This window comes from Manacus vitellinus, unplaced genomic scaffold (assembly GCF_001715985.3).
Source record: "Manacus vitellinus isolate BGI_N305 unplaced genomic scaffold, ASM171598v3 scaffold_16_pilon, whole genome shotgun sequence".
Taxonomy (NCBI): Eukaryota; Metazoa; Chordata; class Aves; order Passeriformes; family Pipridae; genus Manacus; species Manacus vitellinus.
The window spans coordinates 10,466,972-10,493,734 of record NW_021939189.1 but is presented as its reverse complement, the minus strand read 5'-3'; the positions used below and the strand labels follow the sequence as shown (position 1 = coordinate 10,493,734).

At 36.8% G+C, this 26,763-nt stretch overlaps 1 protein-coding gene across 1 annotated transcript; it reads left to right on the top strand.

Annotated features, from left to right (window-relative positions):
• Positions 1–240: 240 nt before the first annotated feature.
• TRPM7 (transient receptor potential cation channel subfamily M member 7) lies at positions 241–24,943 on the top strand. The gene is made up of 30 exons (XM_029958787.1): positions 241–336; positions 1,539–1,592; positions 2,173–2,313; positions 2,784–2,918; positions 3,532–3,812; positions 4,287–4,515; positions 5,694–5,849; positions 5,980–6,123; positions 6,782–6,910; positions 7,776–8,060; positions 9,137–9,311; positions 9,843–9,975; positions 10,779–10,963; positions 11,640–11,772; positions 12,248–12,963; positions 15,065–15,141; positions 15,973–16,032; positions 16,364–16,393; positions 17,326–17,407; positions 17,808–17,878; positions 18,350–18,387; positions 19,740–19,765; positions 20,107–20,157; positions 20,246–20,311; positions 20,933–21,216; positions 21,547–21,629; positions 21,959–22,164; positions 23,132–23,183; positions 23,274–23,380; positions 23,675–24,943. The coding sequence occupies exons 1-30, from the start codon at positions 241–243 to the stop codon at positions 23,803–23,805; spliced, it is 4,356 nt and encodes a 1,451-aa protein (XP_029814647.1). The 3' UTR covers positions 23,806–24,943.
• Positions 24,944–26,763: the final 1,820 nt, after the last annotated feature.

Below are 26,763 nucleotides of genomic sequence, written 5' to 3'. Positions count from 1 at the left end.
AAAGTCTTAAGAATATTCTCTCATCTTGCAATTGTGTGAAATTCAGGGGATATTCTGAACCAAAGGTGACACCTTTATAGATGTGTAAGGTTTCTACAGCCCTGTAAATGAATGAGGTTGACACATTATCTAAGTGCACTTTTGTGATGCCCTGTTTTACTGGCTCTCTCCAGGCTCTACCTTGTTACTTATTTGTTGTAGGTTGGCTCCCTGGAACAGGCTATGTTGGATGCTCTCGTGATGGATAGAGTTGCATTTGTGAAACTTCTGATTGAAAATGGAGTAAGCATGCACAAATTTCTTACAATTCCCAGGCTGGAAGAACTTTATAACACAGTAAGTAAATGATTGCTTTTTAAGCTACTTTTAGAACAGTTTTTTAGTTGCTCAGCATGTTGGATACTGGGTTGTGTGCACCAGTCTGAAGGTGTGTTACAGCCCTGTTGTGGAACTCATGAAATGTGTAAACCCTCCTCATAGCAGAGAAGAGAACAAGAGAAAGGTAGATGGGTGAAACTTGTGCACAAAATATGGGATCTGTGTAGGGCTTCATAGAATGAATTCTGTCTATAGCAGTTAACATTATCACGATAGTTGTAAAAATAGTTTAATTTGTGAACCTGCATAATTGTAAATATTACTTAGAAAAATTTTGTTGCTCTAGGTGTTGATTTAAGAATTTCAAGGTAGTTTTACCTAACACTTAAGTATTCCACCAAAAATTAGCTAATGTAGTAGTACACATGTACTAATGAATGGTACACTAATTAGGCTTAGGCTTGCATTGACAGTCTCGTTTTCTGCTTTTGCCAAAGAAAAAAAAAGAAAAAAGAACTAATTCTTTAGCCAATAGAGCTCTGTAAAGGAGCCCATGTGATAAGGTTTTTTTATTAGCTGTATTTTTAATTATTTTTAAACAAGTAATTAAATAATTAAATTCAATTATTTAATTAAATAAATTAAATAATTAATTTTAAGACTAAATAATACAATGTTGCTTTTACATGCTTGATGTGCTTTTGATAGAGTCTGTGTGGGAGATGGGGCTAACCATATGTCTGTAAGTGTAACAGTTCATGCACTCACAGGAAATCAGAGAAGGTATTAAAATCCACTTTAGTGAAAAGGGAGATTGTTCAGACTAAAATTTAAAATGTAAGGGAGCTTTTACTATGGGTCCTGCAATACTGTAAACATGACTATCAGTCTGTGTTCCTGGAAATTCATTCTGCTTTTTGTATTCTGGTTTTGTTGGGATTTTATTTTTTGTTTGGTTTTTCCTTTTTTGGACAAACCGTGGGTGTAATATTATGCCCCAAACTAAAACGGAAGTAAATTGCAGCAAAAAAGGAAATAGTCTGTGGCTACTACAATACTGTGATGTATTTGCATCTGTTGCATTTCTGTTTGTTTAAAAGCTAGGGATTTTTTTATTTGAGCCAACATGCAAAAGTATTTGGCTTGTACTGTAATTTTCTCGTGTTGCCGCTGCACGTGAATTTCTCATTCCAAACTTTTTTCTTCTCTTTTTTATGAAGAAACAAGGCCCAACTAACCCAACACTCTTTCATCTTGTTCGGGACGTCAAACAGGTATGCTGTAAATGTACAAATCTGTCAAACCAGCAATGGTAGTTTTATGGAAATTTCTTCCATTTGACTGTCCATTTGATCTGTAGCTCATTAATTAGGTTTTATTGTAAGTAATAAGTTACCTCTTCAGACATTTTGTTGTTTACAATACTTGCTGTTGTATGCTTGGTGCCCTGCTGCCTGAAAGATGTTAAACCTGAAGAATGTTGTCTTCTTCATCTTCCTTTTGAAAATTTTCCTTCTTGGGGGGGTGGAAAGCTGATACTCTCAGCTAGGAGTACTTCTGTTAAAACAAAAGACAAAAAACCAGTGTGTCCCTCCTGCCCCCAAGGAAATAAACATCTATCCTGCTAAGGGAGATTGTATAGAACAGAAGCTATAACCTAGTCTTTCTTTAAAAATAATAACTATTGAGCCATGTAGATATTTCTTCGTTGTTGTCTTGATGTGGTTTTTTTTTTTTAATAATGAAATTTTGTTTGTTTTTGTTATTTAGAACTGTGATAGAACATGTAGAAACACTCTAAGCAAGCTTAAGATTATAATTTGAAACACTAAAAAATACCTTTTGTATTCCTAGGGAAATCTTCCTCCAGGATATAAAATCAACCTGATTGATGTGGGACTGGTTATTGAATATCTGATGGGAGGAACCTATAGATGCACCTACACAAGGAAACGCTTCAGAGCGATATACAACAGTCTCAGCGGGAACAATCGGGTATGTAGCAGTGGGGGAACCTATGTTCTCAATTAAAATGTGTTTTGGAGGAAAATTGGGTCCATGTTGTTTTGTTCCTCTTGTTAATGGACTACTTTTCAAGGCAGTGGCAAGGCCTATGAGGGCAGCTGAGAGCTGGTTTCGGATTGAGAGCAAACAAAAGGATTTGTTCTCCTACTCCTTATTCTAGCACATCCTTACTTCTTCTCCGTGATTCCCTCTTTTCCTACTTGTAGGGGAAGAATGGGCACTAAACATGCAGATTATATAGGGCTTGGGATGCAGACATCTTAGCTCCTTGTGTAAGCTACACTAAACAGCAAGTGTAACTGCCTATTTGGTGACTTCTTAAAAATAACAAAACCAAACAAGAAACCATGTTAAATATCCAGTCAAAATTCTGCTTGTGCTGTCATGTAAGTTCATCAATGTTTCAGTAACCAGACACCTTCTCCTTATCCCTGTTACAGAGATCTAGTCGAAATCCTTCAAGTGCTACTCCTCAGATGTGTAAAAGCCACGAGTCTTTTGGTAACAGGGCAGACAAGAAGGAAAAAATGCGCCATAATCATTTCATCAAGACAGCGCAGCCATACAAACCAAAGGTATGCATGGGAGGGGAGCACGGTGGGGGCTTGTTTCAAGCAGCTAAGACTGGAAAGCCTGGTTGAAATCCAAGTGCTCACTGAAATGTGAGTAGCAGCAGTTGCATTGAGTTTTGTAAAGCTGGAATTTCAACCTTGCTTTTGTACTTGTTTCTAAATGGTAGCTGTTTTACTGGATTCTATAAAGAGTGTTTCTCTTTCAATATAGTTCTGGGTGAGCTTTGATATGCTGGGGACCAAAAAGCTTATCTTTAACACTAGCAATGGGGGAGGGGGGGAGGAACTCAGTAGATTCAGAGCAAGATTTGACCATGTATTACTACTATAAGCAGTTTCCATGAGTTTCCTCATTTGTATGTAGGTATATTAGCTACTGCTTTTCTTTTCATCTATAATTCAAAGTAACTCAGTCTCACAGTTATTAAAATGATTTGGACTCAGCTGAAGTTTTCGAACAAAAGTTCCAGCTGCTTTTCAAGTCTTCAGAAATTCTTTTTTTCTTTTTTATAATTATATGTAATTTGGTATTGGATCAGTCAGCATTTTATTTCAAGTTTATGCAACGACCGAGTATAGAGACTTAAAAATGTAACTTCCTGCTTTTATTTTAAAGATTGACACTGGTGCAGAAGAGGGAAAAAAGAAAAGAACCAAAGATGAAATAGTAGACATAGATGATCCTGAAACGAGACGTTTTGCTTATCCTCTCAACGAGCTGCTGTTGTGGGCGGTGTTAATGAAGAGGCAGAAAATGGCCCTTTTCTTCTGGCAGCACGGCGAGGAGTCCATGGCAAAAGCTTTGGTTGCTTGCAAAGTGTATCGTTCAATGGCATATGAAGCAAAACAAAGTGACCTTGTTGATGATACTTCAGAAGAACTGAAACAGTATTCCAAGTAAATTACGTTTATATTGTTCAAAATATTTTCTTGGCATTTGCAATAAAGTATATATGAACTATATATGAACAAAACAAACTGTTCTATTAGCACACTTGAAGACAATTCCTTTTTGCAAAAAAAAGGATTGAGTGGCACTCTAGTAGAAGTTTCATATTAGATATTGCTCCCTCTTGGGAGCTGTTACAAGTCTTTATTTATAGTTGAATTAGAAGAACAATGAATGTGCCATTTACTTCTGTGTAATTTCTGAGTGTGTTTTAATAGCTGTTTGTAACATGCATGTGTTTTTAATAGAAACCACAGATTGATGTGTTATAGTTACAAATTACCATGTATCTGCACAGAAGGGTCAAATAATAGTCCCTTCAAGTTGTGCTATTGGGAATTTGTACAGGAAAACTCATGCTAAACTGAAGGTCATTTTCTATAGATACTATATTTTGTTTTGTTGTTTTTTCTTCATTCTAGTGAGTTTGGCCAACTGGCAGTTGAGCTGTTAGAACAGTCCTTCCGACAAGATGAGACTATGGCCATGAAATTATTAACCTATGAGCTTAAAAACTGGAGCAACTCCACTTGTCTGAAGTTGGCAGTGTCGTCCAGGCTCCGTCCCTTTGTAGCACACACTTGTACACAGATGTTGTTATCAGATATGTGGATGGGAAGGCTGAACATGAGGAAGAATTCATGGTACAAAGTAAGTGTTGTCACAGTTTATCGGTGTAAAAAGGGCCAATGGAGTTTTATGTTTAAAGGGAAGGAAAGTGTGTGTTTAATGCTATTAGTATAAAGCTTCCACAACTGTAGCTTACATTAATAAATCCTGTAAACCAGTCTCCTATAACATAATCAAAACTGGAAGTATTTGTTGTAAACTCTTCTTTTGACACTCTATTATCTTTTCAAATAAGGTACAGAAATATAGAAGGCAAAAACCAGGCAAGTAGCCTTTAATCAGAGGCTTAAAGAGATCATGTGAATACTAATCCACTACTAAAAACAAAGTAGTAACAAACCTTAACAGATGGAAAACCTGCTGTAAGACTGTAGTTTTGTGCGTTTTGGCTTTTTACAGGGAGCACATAATTCCTATTTTGGAGGAACTGAGCAAAAGCAGGGCACAGAACAAAACAAGGGTAGGCAAATCGGGGACAGGTGTTCCAGTGGTGGCCTTTGTGATATAGATCAATTGAACCAAAATGGGAGTTGCATATTTCTTTGAGATGGTGTGCCAAAACCTGATTGTTGCTAGAAATATAATGAAATAAAACTTTCCTACAAAATATCTACAAGCATCATTTAACTTGTGACCTACTAAAATCTTGTTTGATAACTGATTAACCATTTTCTTGCTTGCTTTGTAACATGCTAATGACAGTAAATAGCTTTCACTTACTCTCTTCATCTATACCTTAGCCCATTTTTCTGCCATAAATTGAAAAAACAACCCAAAACCAAACACACACCACTCCTCTCTCCCCCTGCAAATCACAACCTTGTATATGCATTTAAAATACACCTTAACTGTACACAGCTCTAGAGTTTCTGGGAGTGGATTAAATAACAGAGTGTGAACAGGACATCTCTATCTTCAGTCTTGAAGTAGATTCTTTCTAGTAGCTTTTAGTTTTGGAATTTGTTGTTTTTTTCCCATTTCCTTTATCTTCAAATCAAGAAACACTCTGAATATGTGATCTTAGGCTCTTAAGTGTATGTACAAGTAGTAACAACTAATTATTTTTTACATTTTTCCCCCTCAGTAACAAGCAAGTGAAATTTAAATTATATATTTTCAGAGGATATTCTGTGTGTTGGTGTATTCTGATACTTTAATGTAGCTGTGAACTATTTGCACTTAGTCATCATCTTTTCCAGGTGATACTGAGTATTTTACTCCCTCCTGCTATACTGCTGTTGGAATATAAGACCAAGGCTGAAATGTCACACATTCCTCAGTCTCAAGATGCACATCAAATGGCAATGGATGACAGTGAAATCAACTTCCAGACTGTAGCAGATGAAATACCTATGGTAATGTGGGGCAGGGGGAGGTATTAAAGCAATATTCCTAACAAATAGTTACATTTTTAAGTCAAGAGTTGAAATAAATGTCAAAAGGCATGTGTTTCTGTGTGTGAAGTTAACAGTCCTTTCATTTTAGGAGGTTTTTAAAGAAGTAAAGATCTTGGACAGTTCTTTGGAAAAGCATGATATGGAGACTCCAGCAAAACCTAAAAGACTCCCAATTACGCAGAAGTTTTATGCATTTTATCACGCTCCAATTGTGAAGTTTTGGTTTAATACGGTGAGTTTTTTTCTGTGTGGTGTGTATTTCATTTGAAAATGAAGGTTACATTTTGGTTCTTTTCCCAGCATGTAGCTCTGACTGAATCAAAGGTTAAGCACTATCCAAAAAAACCCTTACCTTGCTAAGCTGGAAATGAGAAGTACCTGATTTTGAAAAACTGCATATGCACATGCCATGCCCTGTGGTTTGGGTTGTTTTGAAGTTCATGGTGTTGGCTTTAGAAATACCTTTTTTTAATTTTTATTTTTTTTTAAGCTAAGAGAGTAATTAGCATGAACGTTTTTATTCTGGTCTGAGTAATTAGTTTCATCAGTTGCTAGCAGGAGTTCTATAACCATCTGTTAGGCTGAAGTGTTCATGCACTGCTCTGTTTCAATTACTGTAATAGAAATGCTAGAATTTATACTAAAGGAAAATAACTGTAATAAGAGCAAAGCTTTGCTAACAATAAATAGCTTGTTACAGCTATTTTTCCTCTTCTAAGATGAAAATGTTTCTATGCCCTTATAAATAGAAACTTGTCTGCTTAAATGGGTAAATACAGTCCTGTAATCCTATTTGAAGTTTTTATTGTGTACCACATCAGAAGATTCCATGCACATCTAAAAAGAACCCTTCAGTAATTATATGTATAATATTTATTTGTGTGTTTTAGTTGGCATATTTAGGATTCCTCATGCTCTACACATTTGTGGTTCTTGTAAAGATGGAAGAATTACCATCCGTTCAGGAGTGGATTGTTATTGCTTACATTTTCACATCAGCAATTGAGAAAATCCGTGAGGTATGCCTCTAACAGTCTGGGATTTTAGCTTTCTTTGTCAGTTAAAACAATATGCTTGAAACTATGATTCAGTAAGCAAAAGAACCCAAGAACTTCAAGCATCAGGGCGTGTGATGCGATACCTTTATCTTAAACTTTGGTATAGACTGGGGATGGAGGACTATAAAACAAGGTGGATTTTTCTTTCTAAATATTAAGGAACTGGCAGTAACATGCTGGTCAGATTTCTTTGGTTAAAACACATCACTCCCTGCCCTCCCTAGCTGATTGCTACTTTTTTTGATTCTGTAACTCCCTGCCAACAAGTTGCAATGCAATGAACAACGTTACTTTTCTGGCTGGTGAAATGTGTATTTATTCATTAGTGTCAGTCAGACTCTACCACTGTGCCATGACCAAGATATCAAAACAAAAATAAAAAGGTTTACTGAGACAGGATAGCTATCATAACTACAACATTCCTGGTCAGCAAGAGACTTCTGAGGATTTTTAAAAGCATTTTTAAATGGGAAAGAGAAAGTTAGTTCTTTAATCTGGTACCTCAGGCCCAACTGAAGGGGCAGATAATGGGGCTCATTTTGTAACAGTAACCTCCTCAAAAGAAATAAAAACCCCACTAAACCTCACCAAACCCCAAATTCCTTCACAAATTGTTTAGACAGAGCGAAACATGCATCCTCCTCTCCTTGTTGTGAAGCTGACACAGTTAAACACTGGCTTTGATTTCTCAGTGAATAAGAATTATCCATTTGAATAGATATTTTATTTTTGCAAGTATAAAAATATTAGTGATTCGTATGTTTCACTGTTGGTCCCTATGCAATAAATATGAGCAGTCCTGACCTTTATTTTTATTTTTTTACAGATTTTTATGTCAGAGGCTGGGAAGATTAATCAGAAGATCAAAGTGTGGTTCAGTGATTACTTCAATATCAGTGACACAGTTGCCATTGTCACTTTCTTCATTGGGTTTGCATTAAGATTTGGAGCAAAGGGGAATTTTGGAGAAAACACTTACAGAGAAAATTATGTCTTTGTTGCTGGAAGAATAACATACTGTCTCAATATAATTTTTTGGTATGTGCGATTACTGGATTTTCTAGCTGTAAATCAACAGGCTGGACCTTATGTTATGATGATTGGGAAAATGGTAAGTACTACTTTTGTTACTGATATTTTTTTACCAACTGAAATTTACAATTTCCCTCATAGTTTCATTTAGCAAAAGGTTGCTTATCCTGGTGAAATTTGTTAACAACTCTGTGTGCAGAATTAGCTTGCTGGAATATCACTTTAAGTGTTTCAAAGTGAGCACTAATTAGAAGGCTTCCTTTATTATGGAGCTTTCTGTGTCACATAATTGTGAGAAACTGGCAAATCTTTCTCCTCTGTTGTGTTTTGTTCTTAGCTGTCAGAGACTTAAATGAATATGATTAAGCCTTTTTCTTGACTGAGCTGGCATCGCTTCCCGTTTGGGCCCGAGATTTATTTATAACTTTTGTGCTCCTTAGGGCAGGACTTTGACTTGTTTTGTGTCCTAAAGCACCTAATGCTTTTGTGCTGTGGAAAATTGGAAATAGATTGTGGCCCTCTTCTTGTCTTATCACGTAAAAAATATTCAAATTGTTTGAAATTAAACAACCTAGCTCTACTGTCAGTAGCTCTTGTAAATGTTAAAAAATATATTCAGTCTTGAGTGCTGTATATATGAAGGTGGAAAGGGTTTTTATGTTTCTTATTTCTATAAAACGGTTCCTAAAAAGTCGAACCTGTCATTCCTTGAAAACGAGGGCATCAAGTCGCTCATGTCTCACTTTGATTTCTTGCAAGAGGCATAGGTTCTGTGTTCCAGCCTTTGGAAAACTACCTCTGGGGTTTGTGCAGCTATTCAGTACATTTAGGAAGGAATGTTTCTCTCTGTCAGCTGCTACTCATGCACGTATTAAGTATTAGAGTTATGAAGGAAATACTTTCAGTTGCCTTTGGCCAGGGATACTAAGTAAGCTCTAAGAAAGGACAGGGAAAAAACCCCAACATTTGTGTGGGTTTTTTAACACAATTCGTTATTTAACAAAAATTTCTGACTGAAATATAAGTGCCCTGGACTTTTTTCTGTATATAATTCTTAGAATTCATCAAGTGTACACTGTCACTGTAAAAGTGTTTCAAGTTGTGAAATCATAGTTATGATCCCATGGATTAACTGACTTTTTTTTGTGTTAATAGGTGGCCAACATGTTTTACATTGTGGTGATTATGGCCCTTGTACTACTTAGTTTCGGTGTTCCCAGGAAGGCAATATTGTATCCTGATGAGGCACCGTCTTGGACTCTTGCTAGAGATATTGTGTTCCATCCATACTGGATGATTTTTGGTGAAGTGTATGCCTATGAAATTGATGGTAAGACACTGCAATTTTGAAACAAATAAAGAGAAAACTTTCTCTGATTAAATTTTCTCGAGATCTTACAAAATTCCAATTTTATGAAGTGAAATGCCTGCTATTGTTGACATTGGTTCCATTCATTGGATTATCTCCTCTTTGTGGGCTGCAGCTGTGTAACTTCTTGACCTGACTTTTTCATTATCCTTTCTAAAGCTTGAATGGCTTAGAATGAAAACTTCTTTGTAATCACAGTTTCTCACAAGGCTGTTCATAGCAAGATACTGGAATCCTTCCCCACAACTGTCATACCCTTTTGGCTGTGGTGGTGTACTCTGCTTTTTAAAAAAATATGATAATATGGTTATGCCATAGTATTAACCAGATACTTTGGTATTTATCTACCATGTCCTAAATACATTTGGAATTGCAGAACCAGTGCATGATGGTTGTTACAAACTTTGTGACCTTTTTTTTCCTGTATCTCTACCTGCTGGGAGTTCTAAAAAATGTACATATCTTCTCTGTATCCTTTTTTTCTCAACACAGTATGTGCAAATGATTCTGATGAAAAAGTTGCTCATCTCTGTGGCCCAGGAACATGGTTGACCCCATTTCTTCAAGCTGTCTACCTCTTTGTACAGTACATAATCATGGTTAATCTCCTTATTGCATTTTTCAAGTAAGTATATGGATAATTGTTAATTTTTGCTAATAATTTGATAAGTTTATATTTCATTGCAATAAGATGACAAGAAAAGAAGAAGTGATCCCAGTTCAAAGCAGTCTCAGTTTTTTTCAGGTTCTAAGTGTGGTCTTTATCTCCTTCTCACTGCAAGCCCATGGCTAAGTTAGGGAACTGTGTGATCTATGACACCAGAGGAATCAGAAGTTTAAGAAAAATTGAAAGCATTTTGTAACTTCTCTTTGTTAGAAAACAAACAACATTGTTTCTTTGTCTTTATATTGACTGTTGTTCCTAAATTCATTTAATGTTCTCTAGTTGGTTGAGTTCAATTGTATTAAATTGCCTTTTATAGTTCTCCGCAAGTGTTTGATTTATGGGCATGAGCAGCTCACGAACACTGGAGAATGGCAGACTGCAGGATTAATGTGGTCTGATAGAAAAATCTGGGTTTAATTAGAAATAATTTTTTTTTTTGTTTGGGAAACCTGAAATTTGATCTCAGTGTGATTTATTTCTGAATAAAGGTACTGAGATGTTACCAGAAGGGAAAATTTTTTAACCCTCTCCCTGCATTAAATCATGTTGTTTTCTTGAATGTGTTTCCAACATCCACCAAAATAATTTTGAAGCAAAAAACAAGTTCATGCTTTTGTCTCTTACTTAAATGACGTCAGAATTCAAGGTTGTTATGGAAGAGTTACAAAACCCCCCAACAACTACTGAACACACACCAACACCTTTCCCCCACCCCCCAAAAAACCACCTTGATGTGTTAATACTGTTCTGTTCCCTTTCAGCAACGTGTATTTACAAGTCAAGGCGATTTCCAACATTGTGTGGAAGTATCAGCGCTATCATTTCATTATGGCCTACCATGAAAAACCTGTTCTGCCTCCGCCGCTGATTATTCTCAGCCACATGGCTTCCCTCTTCTGTTGTATTTGTAAAAGAAGACAGACAGACAAGGCTTCAGATGGGCCAAGTATGAATAGTTATTATCCAAAAAATTGCAGTACCTTTTTTGATATGGTTAAAGCAAACTGTCAGAGAAGTGCTGTGTCCTTGGTTATAATGTATATTTTGGAGAAAGTCAAAGCGGGTCTTAATTTTCCATGTTTCTAATATTGGTTAAGAATCTAATTCTGTTCAGTCACAATGCTTTTATGAAGGGTATAATGCAGTCCCTAAAAATCTCCAGTTAAACTAACTTATGACAAAACCAAAAAATCAGAGAGATTTGACTTCCTGTTCTGTTAATGGAGAAGTTTTTTAGTTTTCTTTCTGTAAAACTTCTTTGAAACTTAAAAAAAAAATTAATGAGGAGTTCCACAGAGAATAAAATCCAGCTAAGGAATCCAGCTTGTGCCTCAGAGAAAAAGAAATTGAAGGGTATGAGTGTAAGGAATGATAATATTGTGCACAGATCCTCTCAGAATTACTATTTTGATTTGATTGTATTGGAAATCTTTGATGTTGAACTTGTTTCTGTCAGTGAGAGAGCAAGGGTCTTAGGTGGCACTCTGGTAGGGTCTTTTTGTTTGTTTTTGGTTTTATTTTGGCTTTTTATTTTTAACACCCTTGGTAAAGTTCTGGCTATTAGTTTTCGGCACCTGTACAGCTTCACTGCATATGTATCATAACTGTTTAATCTCCTTTAGAACTCTTCCTGACAGAAGAAGATCAGAAGAAACTTCATGATTTTGAAGAGCTGTGTGTTGAGATGTATTTCAATGAAAAGGATGATAAATTTCATTCTGGAAGTGAGGAGAGGATTCGAGTCACATTTGAACGGTAGAATATTTGCAAATAAAATTTCTGAATAGAGAATTAGAACTTTTGCAGGTTTTTTAAAATGTACTTTAAGGGGAGGAATGCAGCTCAAGAACATAAGTGTTAACACAAACTTTAGATGGTATCTTTCCATTGCTGTACAGAAACTAACAGTGTGATTGATGCTTCTTGATCTGCAGCAGCACCCACGAAGCTGAGGCAATTGTATTATTTAGTTTCCCGTGATGTTTTAACAAACTGATAGATTTGAAAAAGTGTTGTGGGCACTCTATTGATGTGTATTTTAATTCTAAGAGTCAGAAGTATGTACAAATGTAGTATTGCCAAACAATCCAGTAGTATTGTGTATACCATCTTATAATTTCAGAGATTTCTTTCCTCTGATTAAGTGGGCAGAAAGTGTTACAGAGATGTTTCTTTTGCATATTGAGAAAAATACTTTTCATAGCTACTTCATAATTTTGATTTTTCTTAGGGTGGAACAAATGTGCATTCAGATAAAGGAAGTTGGTGATCGTGTCAACTACATAAAACGGTCATTACAGTCTTTAGATTCCCAGATTGGCCACCTCCAAGATCTGTCTGCTCTGACTGTGGATACCCTGAAAACACTGACTGCGCAGAAAGCCTCAGAAGCGAGCAAGGTTCACAATGAAATCACACGGGAACTGAGCATTTCAAAACATTTGGCACAAAACCTCATTGAGGACGGCTCTCTAAGATCATCTGTGTGGAAAAAGCACAGCATTGGAAATGTCTTTGGTTCTTTCCCACAAGGAGGCCTTGAAAGTAACAATGCTTTACTCTGTAACATTTCTATCCGTGATGAAAAAGAAGCCCAACACAAGACAATTGGTCAGGAGTTGGCTCCAGTTCCCCGAAGAGAAGAAAAAAACTTCCAAGAGGCAGGTTCCTCAGGCAGTGCCTTATTTTCAAATACTGTTTCCCCTCCAGAACTTCGCCAACGAATACAGGCTGCAGAGGTCTCAAAGTCCACTAGTAAAAGTAAAAAATTAGGCAACTCATCCAACAGCATGCCACACGTAACATCCCCAACAGCAAAGTTCTTTGTTAGCACTCCATCTCGACCCAGTTGCAAAAGTCAGCTGGATTCTTCAGCAAAGCGTGAAGAGACTGTGTTCTCTAAGGCTACAGAAGGAGATAATAATGTAGAATTTGGTGCATTTGTGGGTAAGTATAACAAAGTAGATTCTGAGTGTCCTGAAGTCATTATTAGCTGCTCTTATCCTTTTGCTTCTGGCTCTGCTTGCCTTGCTTTCACCCAACCTTGTGTTGAAAATGGAGGATACGTTAATTGTGGTTTTATTCATGATGAGAGTGACACTAATGATAACTACAGCTGCAGAGTTGACAAATGTGATCACCAGTCCTCTGTCAAGTTATTGAAGAACAAGCCCCAAACGAAGTTCTCTTTGTCAACTGGCGACTTGATGTCAACAGTCAACTGTGGCGGCTCACATGGAAAATTGAATATTAAAGATGAACTTTCCAAAAGTCAGCATGTCCCTGCAATGGAACTACAAACCCGAGATTTATGTTCTAACATCCTTATGGGACTACTTCATAAACTGTGGACCAAATCTAAGCCACAAGGTTTGACTTATCAAGAATTGTATAGTATTTTGGGTGTATTCCGGTTGCAGGTGACTTCATTCTACCATTTTGCTCTGCTTTTTTTTTGCTTTTAACATCTCTAATTTCCCTATGTTGCTTGAATGTTGTTTTTAACCTACACTATAATTTCTCCATAATTCTGTCACATAGACAATATTTTTCTGCAAAACATTACCCAGTTGTTAACTTCAGCAGTTTTGTGCAATTAGCAGCTGTATGACTTGGTATGGGCATTGTAGGCAAATATTTGTGACTCATTCTAAGGCTCATACCTTCTCATTGCATAAACCAAAAATATTGTCTATTCCTTGACGTAATTACAGAACACTTTTTAGGCTGATGGAGTCCTGGACAAATATCTCTGTGGTATCTGTGTCAAGCTGAGGGTTCCTCCTGTACTGTATTTCTAAACACTGTTATAACTGGGATCTTCCACTGTTGCCTAGGATAACATATGTTTGGGTACTCATTTTGGAAGCTTCCAAAATTCTTTAATTCAATACAACATTTTACCTCCCCTCAAGTTTTGCTTAACAGTAAAAAGGTGGATGTTTTTGATTAGTTACCTACATACTTGAACGGTAAAACAGTGGCAGATTCATTGCAAAACAGAGGTGTGGGTTTACTAACTGATTCCTGTAAAGTAGATAATACTTTAAGTACGCTTAGTGTATGGCAGAAGATGGTAATCTGGAATTGTCAGGTTGCCTGCAGAGGTATTATCTTGCCCTAATTGTTTAGGGATGTCTCAGTGTTTTCCAAAGGTTTGCTGAGGATGTAGAAATTTAAATCTCTAGACAAGGGTTTATTCTACTGCTGTGAAACTTGGATTTCTAAGAAGTTCCCTACATGCACTAGTGTTTTTAGATTGGCATATGCATAGGAAGAGTATCTCCAATTTGCACATTCATTAGCTATTTGTTTACAAGTGCCTCAGGTTGAAAAAAAAGGTGTGTTTTTTTTTTTAAATTCAGAAAGTGAGACTAAACAGAAATAACGGTCACTGATTGTATAACTCTTATCTAATCTTTAAATGTACTTCACCACTAATAACTTTGAATACTAACTGTACTTATTTACTGGAGCCAGATTTTTTGTGTATGGTCCTCTGACATCTCTAGCATTTACAGCATACTCTTCATTCCTCCTGCCCAGGATTTGTAAAACTTGTGGTACCGTGCAGGTTTCACTTGTGAAGCCAAGTAGATTTCAAGTTATTATAAAACCACATGCTTGGGAAAATTCTGAAAAGTATTTCTTGCAGCTGTGAGGATGAAGAGTGTACTGTAAAATCTACCTCCAGAAAACTCTCTACTTTTCCTTCATTTGTCGTACGTACATAAAAGTGTTGTAATTCAGACCTTGTTCCTTCCCTGTGAGGAGAACATGTTGGAGTAAAATTTTGAAATATTAGCTTTACCTTTTGAATTGTGGTAATCCACACCTCGGTGTGGGAAAAGCAATAGTTTCATATCAATGCATCGTCACACTGAATTTTTGCTTTAGTGTGTTTGTAATGTCTTTTCTAGTGCAAACAGGCACAGAGACCTTAGGTGGTTTGTAACCCTTTGCTGTGTTGATGCAAACTATTGGCATGGTCAGAACACTGGAGGTTGCTTTGATTATGAATACTCTTTTTGAATTCACTGTGTCAAAGGTCACAGAGACAGCATGGACTTGCAGCGCTTTAAAGAGGCAGCAAGCAAAATTAAAGACAGAAGTGCCAACATCGAGGTAAGCGTGAAAGGCTTTGCCAAACATGTTAAAGGGGATTGTTTTCTTTTGAACTGTAATCTTTTGAAAAAGTCTTAAGAGCAAATATAATCAAAGAACTTACATGTTCCTTGCAGACTGCACTCTGGTTATGATTGAAAAAAAAGAAATCTAGTGAAAGCTCGTGCAACTTTAACTGCCATCAGATACTGTTGCTTCATAATAGGATACTAATGAAATAATAAACGAGATCTGAGGTTATGAAAGCTGAGATGAGTACAACTGTGAATTAAGATCAAATTAAGTATCCCATAATTAGTGTTTCATGAAATGTTTGACACTCATAAATTTCAAGATCAGCCTTTAGGAAGGCTAAAGTGACTTACATTATAATTTATGGAGCAAGATGACAGTGTATATGATTTTAAAAAGGGACCAAACTTGTTCGTTATGCTTCCAAGAAGAAAAGGCTTTTCTAATAAACTTGTCATAAACTAAAATGAATAATTTCCATTTTCTTAAAGAGTAATAAAAATAACTAAATAGAAAGTGATTAATCATAATAAACCTGTCCTTCAAGTGCCGTAGTGTATATATATATGTAGAAAAGCTAGCTTTCTCCATGTAACTGTTAAGTTAGTAAATACAAGTTATCATTTGCAGTTACCCCACCCCAAGGGGAGAATATGCCTTGAGAATTGCATTATGACCATTTGCAATGTTTCTGTTCTGCTGAGTTGCTTCTTCTGAACCTTCTGATAAGTATAATATGTGACCAAAATGCTTTTTATGTGTATTTTTGGCATGGGTTTTTTGGTGGTAACCTTTGTGTTTGCTTTGGTTTTTTGATAGGAGCAACAGGAGGACTTCAAAAAAGCTATATTAGAGGGCATAGAGACAACCAGACTTCAAGTAAGTAAAGTTTCCATTTATTAGGGACATTATTTTGAACAGATACTGAATGCATTCTACAGTAAAGACACACAACTCAGTTTTATTATCCCATTCTCTGTAAGCTGGATGTCCTTTTTATGTAGGTCTAAATAGTTTTGGTGTTTGGTACTATTGGGATACAAAGTCCAGTAGCATTTTCAAACAATACTGCTGTTCTTAGATGCTTAGTGATAGAGCTGTCCCATCTTGACTTGGGACTGGTTTGATTCTTACTTTTCATGTAGGCACTACAGTCATTGATTGTAAGATGCTGAAGATGTGCCGAACACTGAAACACGTATAGACCTAAAAACGGGTCTTCAGGAGACACTTTCAGCAGGTGCATTCTCTGTGTTGCCTTCCAGTGAAGTGTTTGTTTAGGGATGTAAAGAAATAGTCTTTACACAAACACACACGTGTGTATAGATACACACATACATACACAGAGGGCTGTATGTATGTGGTTAGGTGTGTGGGGTGTATTCCTTAAGAGGGAAGGGTCAAAAAGGGTGGTAGCAATTTCCTGACTGTTATAGATCTTGAAATCAAAATAGGGCATAGTGAATTCTTGCATTTTATTCAGGTAACCGTTAGAATTAATACACTGGTCCAGCCCTACACCACTCTACATATAGTCCAAGTTTGTGATGAAACTGCCTTTCTCCTTTTTTGCAAAAGAAAGATTTTGTTGTCAAAAGTCCACCACCTCAGTATATATTCCAAGAATATGTAATTACTATTAAGGAATATGTCCATGAGGAAATTCCATTCATAACCTATAGGTTTTTATGTGGCAAGAGTTTTCTACATTTTGTTCCTATTTTAAGTGGGTGCAAACTGAACTTTATCTTCTCCCAGAGCCACGTTCTTGATAACCAACAAAGACATGTGCTGAAATAGCTGAATTTCGTGCTTGTAGAGATCCAGTGTAAAGTGCATTTCTGTAGTTGTATCCTATTGTAATGTTCCCTTGTAAAGAACCCTTTTGGTGTAGGTCAGGAGTCTTAATGTGTGCCTGAAAATGTTAGAGCTGATGGTTATGGTGAGGAGCATTTTAACTGAATTATGTGCTCAGCTTGTACATTTTGTCCAGCAAGGTATTTGAGGTACATCCAGAATTTTTTTTGAAAAAAGAAAGAATCCTAGATAGTCCTAAAAAAGAAAACTGGGCAGATTGTCTGCCAAGAGTGGTAGTTGAAAGCAGTAATGATAATGATGACTAATGGCAAATGTCATCTTATTTTCTTTCTTTTTTTTTTTTTTTTTTTTTAGGGTCTTCAAACTGACTCTGGTCTAAGACAATCCAGTTCCTGTGGTGGGTTCACTGACCCTCTGGCAGTCCATTCAGAGCAACGTAAGTTTGTTGTCTCTTCAGGTGATCTAATTTTGTCCCTAAATTGTGTTGCTAATGGATATTCTAAGAAGGTACAAAGGAAACACAATAAGTTAAAGCATCTTTAAATATTTTCATAGTCGCTGCTACTTGAATCTGCTCCTCCAGCTTCTTATGGTTCTTCAGGTCATGCCAGTTCAATTCTGTTACCTTGTATTTGCCACAGACAGCAAGAGTCATAAAAAGCTAAGTGATCCAGTTAGGACTGTGCTGGAAACCTTTTTTTAAAGATCAGATAGCTGTGGATCAGGCTCTTGTTATGAGAGCCATGTTAAGCTGTCTAGTTGCTCACTCTGTTAGGAAATAGTTAACAATGACATGTGCAGTTCTTTGTCCAGTTACAAATCTCTTTCCTTTGTAGTTTACAGCAACAGCAGAAGAGCATCCAGTGAAGACACTCAGCAAGTGGACTCTAAGGCAGCCTTACTGCCGGTTTGTATCAAGCTTTGATGGCATTGTTGAGCAGAACTACAAACTGAACAAATAAAGGAGAACAAACAGTGTAAAGAATAATTCTAATTTGTGGACTCAGTTGTTCTAGGAGGTAACGGGAGACCTGTTTTGACTAAGGGAAGAAGTTGTGTATGTTCTCATTATGAAAATCTATGCTGTTTCCTATTTATAGAAAACCCCACAACTTTTAAAGAAAAGAATTATTTATATAATCCATGAAACAGTAATGAATATATAGCCTTATCTGTTTTAATTGTAGTTACCATTTCTCTGTTGTATTTGAGTCTTTCCAGTCAACTGAAGTTCAGTACAACCTGGTGAAGTATTTCTGATAAACAGGCTGTTCTGCAAAATCTTAAAACACATTACCACCCCACCTCCAATTAAATATACTATGATTTCCTTACAAAACTGAAGCCCTCTTTGTTTTTCCTCTCCTTTGTTTTAAAGGATTGGCTACAAGGTAGACCTTCAAATAGCAGTCAAATGTAAGTAAGCTTTCTACTAATAGAGCAATTTTTTAGTCACTCTCTATTTTTGTTTTTCTTATTGATTGTCTTTTGATTATAGTGGTATTTTAATTGAATTTAATGAAAAAGAAAAAGAAACAACTCAAGGTTTAAATTCTTTTTCTAACAAATAACCAAATTTTAGTGTTCAGTGAAATCATAGGATCAAAAAAGGATGGTTTGGTTTGGAAGGGACCTTAAAGATCATCTAGTTCCAACCTCTCTGCTGTGAGCAGGGACACCTTTCACTAGATTGGGTTCATCAAAGGCCTGTCCAACCTGATCTTGAACACTCCAGGGATGGGGCACCCACAACTTCTCAGGGCAACCTGTGCCAGTGTCTCACCATGCTCATAGTGAAGAATTTCTTCCTAATGTGATCTAAGTCTGCCTTCTTTCAATTTAAATTCATTACCCATTGTTCTGTCACTACATGCCATTGTAGAATGTCCCTCTCCAGCTCTCTCGTACCCCCTTTAAGCTGCTGTAAGGTCTCTGTGGAGAGCTGCCTCTTCTCCAGGCTGAAAACCCCATCTCTCCCAGCCTGTTTCTGTAGCAGAAATGCTCCAGCCCTCAGAGCATCTTCGTGGCCTCCACTGGAGTGGCTCCAACAAATCCATGCCCTTCTTATGTTGGAGACCCCAGATCTGGACACAGTCCTTCATCTGGAGTCTCATGAGAGCAGAGTAGAGGGGCAGAGTCACGTTCCTCAACCAGCTGGTCACAATTCTCGGGGTGCAGGCCAGGATTTGGTTGGTTTCCTGGGCTGCAGGTGCACATGGACGGGTCATGTTGGGCTTCTCACCATGCTTTGACAAGTTCCATTTAGATTAATGGCATCACATGTCAGAGGGCAAAACATGTCCCTAAATGAAAATGACTTTGTTGACACTTAGTGAGGAGCTCACTTCTTTACTCAGCCTTTCAAACTGTAACCACCTCTGAAATTGTGCAGTCATTGCTCTTGTTAACAATTATCCCCTGAGTTAACTGTTAAAGCCATTACCTTATTTATCTGATAACAGAAGGGTAAGCTGTTGTGAACACGTTTTAATTAAAGCACCTCTGTGGGAACGAGCTCTTGTGATGCAAACTTTACATAATGTTGTACGTGACTTGGTGGTATTTAAAGTGTAGCTCTAAAAACATGAGATTACTTAACAGCTTTCCATTACTGTTTTGTAATTAAGAAAACTTGTACTGCCCTTGAAAAATAGGATAAAAGCAGTACTGTGGGGTTAATAAGGTGACCTAGGATAATGTGTCAAAATCAGGGAATACAAAGTAAGTTTTGAAGAAGCAATGACTGTTGGTTTTGTGGCATTTCACAGGCCATCAGAAGAAGATGCATTGAATGGTAAGTTTTCTTTCTCTTGTAAACATGGTGAGATCTTTTCATATAAGCAACTGTTTGGGTCTTGTATAAGAATATATTTAATTACTGGTAATTTAGAATTTAATGGACACACAATACTGTGATTTTTATTTTTTTAACAAACAGCCTATCATTAAGCACTATAATTTTTATTTTTTTCCCCCCAAAGTACTGAAGAGCTAAGTGTAATACTTAATTTTCTGCACAGCAGATCTTTTTCAAACTCTGGTTACTTGGCGGGTGTTCTTTGCATGTGATATTTTAGTACATAATACAGGTAGCAAGCAGTATCTTCTTTTTTTCCCCCCTTAATCTCTTTTCAGGTATTGCTTCTCCTTTCAAGCCTATCATGGATATCAATTACTATTACTCAGGTCAGTCATTCTTATGAACTAATGTTTGTATTTTTACTGATGCTTATTAGATCCCTAAACTTCAACAAATGCTGTATTTTTCCTCCAGCTGTAGAAAGAAATAACTTGATGAGATTATCACAGAGCATTCCATTCACTCCTGTGCCTCCAAGAGGTAAGAATTTTATTTCCTGTTGCTGGTTCACTGTGGGAGAAAATAAAACCAAACCTTATATAGACTCTAATTTGGCTTGATCTTTCTAATATAGAATTATCAAGGCAAAGTTCACACTTGCTCACAGCAAGTGTGAAAGTCATAATAAACTAAAAGAAATCCAGTCTCTGTGTTAGAACACTCCAAAATACTTTTGACACCTTTTCTAGGGCAACTCACTTGATTATGAAATGTAGTAGATTTAATTATAGTTGTCCTCAGAAATGGTGATACAGTGATGGTAGTATTGTGCTAGCAGTTTTATTACAAACAAATTTTGGAAGGATTCCTTTAAGTTGTCTTGACTCGTATAAAATATAAACAAACATTTATTCAGTGTTTGAACAGTGTCATAAATAGTTCTAATTAGGAGGACAAAGCTGCTGTACTTTTCTGCAGCTGTGTGAAAAAAGTTGGAGAGGGGTCTTCCTACTGGCTAGTTAAAATTTTTTGTTGATTCAGGATGATAGTAATGACTTAATATTGCAGCATGTTGTAATCTAAAAGACAGTAGGTTTTCAGTGCTTTTAACTTTAAACTTGGAAAATTCAGTGCAGTGATTTCTGTCCGTTTGTAACGCAGGTGAACCAGTCACCGTGTATCGCCTTGAAGAAAGTTCTCCCAGCATCTTGAACAACAGCATGTCCTCCTGGTCACAACTAGGACTCTGTGCTAAAATTGAGTTTTTAAGTAAGGAGGAGATGGGAGGAGGTTTACGTCGAGCTCTTAAAGTAGTGTGCACGTGGTCAGAATATGATATCCTGAAGTCAGGGCATCTTTATATCATCAAGTCTTTTCTCCCTGAAGTTGTGAATACTTGGTCAAGCATTTACAAGGAGGACACTGTGCTACACTTGTGCTTGAGAGTAAGTTTTATCTTTGTCAATTATTATGCATAGACATGCATTATATGTTAAAGAGAAATAATTTTCCCACTCAAGAAATAGTATATACTTACTACACAAAGGAAAAAATGGTTAGTCTGGTGTTCTGAGTGAATCTAAAGGGTTAAAAACTCCGCTCCAGGCTTACTTAATCAAAGAGCTCAAACTCTTAAAACATAGACATAATTTAAAAAGCAAGTAATCTGTTATGCTGTCTTGGGGGAATGGACACTGTTCCCAGTGCCTGCTTGGCTCTTCACTGTTCACTGTTCCCTGCTCTGCAGTGCAGCTAATGAAGGGTTTGATTTGTAGGAAATTCAGCAGCAGAGAGCAGCACAGAAGCTCACCTTTGCATTCAATCAAATGAAGCCCAAATCCATCCCATACTCTCCAAGGTGAGTATTTGAACTGCCATTATGGTGCATGCTTTTGGCACAGGAGGTTGCCTACAGGGTTGTTAACAGATGCATCAACTATATTAAGGTAATGATATGTGGATGTATGTCTTGGAATATTACTGTGAATATGTCAAGCAGAATTATCCTTGGCAGTATTTTCCATTGACACTTATTGCACTGATTCTAACCTAGTGTGATAACCTAAATGGCTTTGTATAATAGTTTATAATTATGTAAATTATTAATAAATCAAATAAAAATCTAATAGTAGTGATATATTTGTCACTTGTCTTGTAAATATATTCATTGAATATGTTTTTTACTAGGTTCTTGGAAGTTTTCCTGTTATATTGCCACTCTGCTGGTCAGTGGTTTGCAGTTGAGGAGTGCATGACCGGAGAGTTTAGAAAATATAACAACAATAATGGTGATGAAATAATCCCAACTAACATGCTGGAGGAGGTTATGCTGGCTTTCAGCCATTGGACATATGAATATACAAGAGGAGAATTGTTGGTGCTAGATCTGCAAGGTAATGTCCTTATTTTGAAATTGGGATTGGGGTCAAGATAGATATATGTGAGATTTTTTCTTGATAGCATTTTGTTAAGAATTCGTATGCCTGTAATAAATAACAAGCATTATTTAGTTCTTCTTGGCCTAATTAGTTTGAATCTATGGTTTTCTTATTTAATCACAGAATCATCTAGATTGGAAAGGACCTCTAAGATCATTGAGTCCAACTGTTAAGCCAGCACTGCCAAGTCCACCACTAACCCATGTCTCCAAGTGCCACACCTACACATCTTTTAAATCCCTCCAGGGATGGTAACTCCACCACTTCCTGGGCAGCCTGTTCCAGTGCTTGGCAACCTTTTTAGTGAAGAAATTTTACCTCATGTCCAGTCTAAACCTCCCGCTGGTGCAACCTGAGGCCATTTTCTCTTGTCCTATCGCTTGAGAGCAATCCCCATCTGGCTACACCCTCCTTTCAGGGAGTTGTAGAGAGTGATAAGGTGCCTCAGACCTTTCACCAACTTTGTTGCTCTTAATGTAGCATTAAATTGTACAACAACACAGAGAATAGAAATATATACATATTTTCCTAATGAAATGTGCTATAAAAATTCTATTTTTGGTGCATTTGTGCCGTGCCAATATGATAAGCTGTATTTATTCTGAACTGTGTGCCAGATATTCTGGCTGTGGGAGCTATATAGGGAAATTTTCTTACAGGTAAAAACTCAGGTTAGGAATTGCAGGCAGATGTAAAAATAAGTGAAAGAAATCTGAGAAGTACAAAGTGCTCATTTAGGAGCAATTTTGTAAGGATAGAGAATCAGATAGTTTGGGTTGCATTTGTTGGGCATTTTTTTCTGCTTTTATTCTTGGGGAAGCTGAGAAGTCATAGCTAAGGATTCCAATGCTTTTCAATATTAATGCATTTATGTAATCAGAAATGTGTCAGATTTAACTTTTTCTTCATGTTCTCTCTGAAGGTGTTGGTGAAAATTTGACAGATCCCTCTGTGATAAAAGCTGGAGAAAAAAGGTAAGGTTAAAGAAAGACTTTAAGTATTATAAAATTTTCACTAGACAGAGAACACATGCAACTAATGTTTATGATCACTTTATTTCTAAGGTCTCATGATATGGTGTTTGGTCCGGCCAATTTGGGAGAGGATGCAATAAAAAACTTCAGAGCAAAGCACCACTGCAATTCCTGCTGCAGGAAACTCAAACTTCCTGGTAAGAGCTGCTGTATTTCTTCTTCTGAGACACTTATGTCATGAGATGTTGTATGGTACATAATGAAATAGTTAAGTCATGCTGTGGAGGTGGAATAAGTAATAAACAGTGGTTTTGTAATTTGACTTTGGGTTTCTGATTACATGTATGATAAAAGCATCCCTTTTTTGACACTACATATCTAGGAATTCTTCTTTACATTTGCATACCCAATTCTTCGCTACACTTTTATGCCCCACTGATTCTACTAGCTCAAGAAATAGTAATCATTATGACTTCATTCTGTTTGTACAGATCTGAAGAGGAACGATTACACACCTGACAAGATGATATTTCCTCAGGATGATTCCCCTGAATTGACAATTCAGCCTGGAAGCTGCACCAAAGAATCCGATTCAGCTGGTTCTATTCGTCTGATGCTCTAAAGATGTGACCAAATCCATGGCTCCACTCAAACTTCATGGAACATCACAAAGTTGTCACTTACCTGTCCTTCACTATAATTAAAAGAAAGACATGTCAAAAGAAGGATTACTGTCTCATAAGTGGGATTTTGGCTGGTCCATAATCTAAGGACCTTACAACTTGTGATAACCATCTACAGAGCAGCATGGCAGCTGATCATTCTAAAGGTGGAATAATGAGAAGTATTTAAGATGTGTTTTTAAAGGGGCTTTTTAAACAGAAAGTTTTATTTTTTATTTTATTTTGGTTTAGTGGAGGATTTTCCTTCTGTAGTCCTCTGGTGGGAAATATGGCTTCCACCAAAAGGATTTTAGTAGTTGATGTTTTAAGGTAAAGCATTTGTCTTCTTGGCATTTGTCTTACTGTCAATGAGCAAAACCAGGAGAAAGCACCTACCTCTGTAATGCCAGAGTATTCTTAGAGTGTTTTCAGAAGTGTTCCACTAATGTTTCCTCACCAGGTGTCTTTTAATCTGGCCTTTTGAAGAGGACAGAACCAAATGAGGTGTATATAGGATGCCAACAGAATGAAGTTGAAGGTAGGAACTTGATCTGTTCCAAAAGAGAGAGAGTCTCCTGAATCAGGATTCATGCAGCTTCATGACTGTAAAGCTGGGCTTGGTTGTTTTGTGGAATAGAGCCCTAATTGTGCATAATAAAAATTTCTTGTTTTTACACATTTCAATTTTATCAAGTCACTGTCAAATAGTAACAAAGCCATGATAGACTGGTATAATCATATTTAATAGAAGAATTAGTATGTGCTGGTCCAAATAAGTTGCCTTGTAAGAACACAAGTTGGAAGTGCTTTTCCTCGTCCGTACGTAGTGACTGCTTCAGAAGCTCTGCCTTCCAAAGATCTCGTAAAACCAGTATATCGAAACCGAATGTACACATAACTTGTAAATGTATTTAAAATTGTGTAGAAAACATCCTTAATGTTACGTTATTTGTGGTACTTACTTAAGAGAGACTAGGGTTGGATTAGCATTGTGTAAAGTACGGGAGATTGCAATGCACCTTCATGCCAATAAAATGTAATTTAACTGTCCCAAATATTGTTGAGCATTCAGCAAGAAAAAACTGTTGTCCAACTGAAGTTTCATGCTGCGATTTTATTTTTTTTTTTTTGTTACATAGGTACTAATTTGTAATTTTTAATTAAAAGGGCAGTATATAGCTCTATAAATTTTTTATTGAGTAGTGTATCTTATAGATACAGACCTAAGGCACGAACACAATAGCTGTTTAAATGGTGTTTTATGTTTGATGGGGAAAGGTAAAATGTTATAAGGATATAATACTGTATACATTTTGTATATCATTAAATCTTTAAAGAATCTAAAATAAATTTATTCTTGTTTACAGACTTCTGCTGTCCATCTCAGTCTGAAAGGTTATTTTGGTGAATTTAAGTAACTCTTTATGTGGAAAAGTAGACTTTGCCATGCTGGATCAAAGCAGTTGTTCGCCTTTGAGGTACCGCAACTTTGGCCAACTCCAGAAACTAGGGAGGTAAAAGAGTGAAAGCTGTCACAGACAAACACATGTGAGGGGATTAATGAGCAAATGAGACAAAAATAACTCTACAATGTTTAATTAGGAGCTGCTTCTTAGATGTCTGACTGTATCTCCTCCTGTTACTGGGAGGGAATGGGCAGATATTCAAGGTGTATTTACACCTTTTTAATGCCAGGTAACAGCAACAGTTAGTCTGGATGTGTGACCGACTCTGCAAATTGAGAAAGATTCCTAGAGGAGCCTGTGTAATTTTGAAAATGCAACCAAATTCATTGTATGAAATCGGAAAAACATTTTGAGAAAATTGCAAGTAAAAGTTGGGAAAGCTTTTGTTTCCTGACACACACAGTTTTTACAGCCATGTCACTGGTCTTCAGGAGTTTTGCATGTGACTAATTTCTTAGCAAAATAAACAGATGTGACTGTGTGATGGGTGTGAGTGACCGTGGGGAGTGTTCCGTCTGCTCAGTGTTGCAGTGACTCAGACCTGAAGCTTTTTCAAAATCAGAAGGAAAAAACATGGTTGGGAAATTCCTGTAAGCCTTGGAGTAGTTAACACTGTTCATATTTCTGTCCATCTCACTGGCACAAGCACTGGCTTAACTCTGTTTGACTTACAGCTGGAATTACAATGAGAAGCGTTTGTCTAAATTGAGGGGTGGAGAAATGTATAACTTTCAGAAGTGATCTGCTCCACACTAGCAGAAAAAAATAAGAAATGTCAAGTGTCCTTCAGGGAAGGCATTGGAAAAGTGTGGTGGCAAAGAAAAAAACAAGTTGGTCTGAAGAAGTAGCCTGACACTGTTTGGATAGTGCCACATCCTGCTGGTGTTGGGCTGTAGGAGCACGAAATTTAATTTGTTTTGGAACATCAAGTGTCACTTCTCTGTTGAAACCTTTAGCATTTTAATTTCCTTCAGATTACCAGAGAGAAGGAAAGTAGAAGCAGCACTGGAACTTCTGATAATATCCAAGAACAAAGTATTAGCGTATCTTCTTAGAACCTGGTTTTTAAATACAGGAATATAATTCACACCTTCTCTATTTTTTAATGCAAATCTGAAATGCTTCAGTGACCTTCCTATTACAAGGGTATTTAAAGAGTATTTCTCACACAGGGAAGTAAGTAAGCTACATAATTTAATTATTTAATCCACCCAATTCAGCATTGTTGACTGCTTTCTTGCATTATTTAGATGCTGAAACATTTCAGAGAAAACCAATCCCAAATATGTTGTGACAAAATACACAGCTCCTGAGGGAGCTGGTTTTCTAGCTGCTGCTCAGCAGCTGTGTGATTTGGAAAAGGAGAGGTTTGTTTTTTAAGCCTGTGACAGTGGTTTCCTACACTTTAATTCTTTGTGTTTGCATCTCACTTAATGCCATAACACTTAACAC

What these genes read in the sequence shown, in the direction of transcription:
- TRPM7 (XM_029958787.1), top strand. Translation starts at nt 241, where the DNA reads ATGGATAGAGTTGCATTTGTGAAACTTCTGATTGAAAATGGAGTAAGC. An exon ending in TTGTTCGGGACGTCAAACAG is followed by an intron (nt 1,593 to 2,172) that starts GTATGCTGTAAA and finishes TTGTATTCCTAG; the next exon opens with GGAAATCTTCCTCCAGGATA. An exon ending in CAGGAAACTCAAACTTCCTG is followed by an intron (nt 23,381 to 23,674) that starts GTAAGAGCTGCT and finishes CTGTTTGTACAG; the next exon opens with ATCTGAAGAGGAACGATTAC.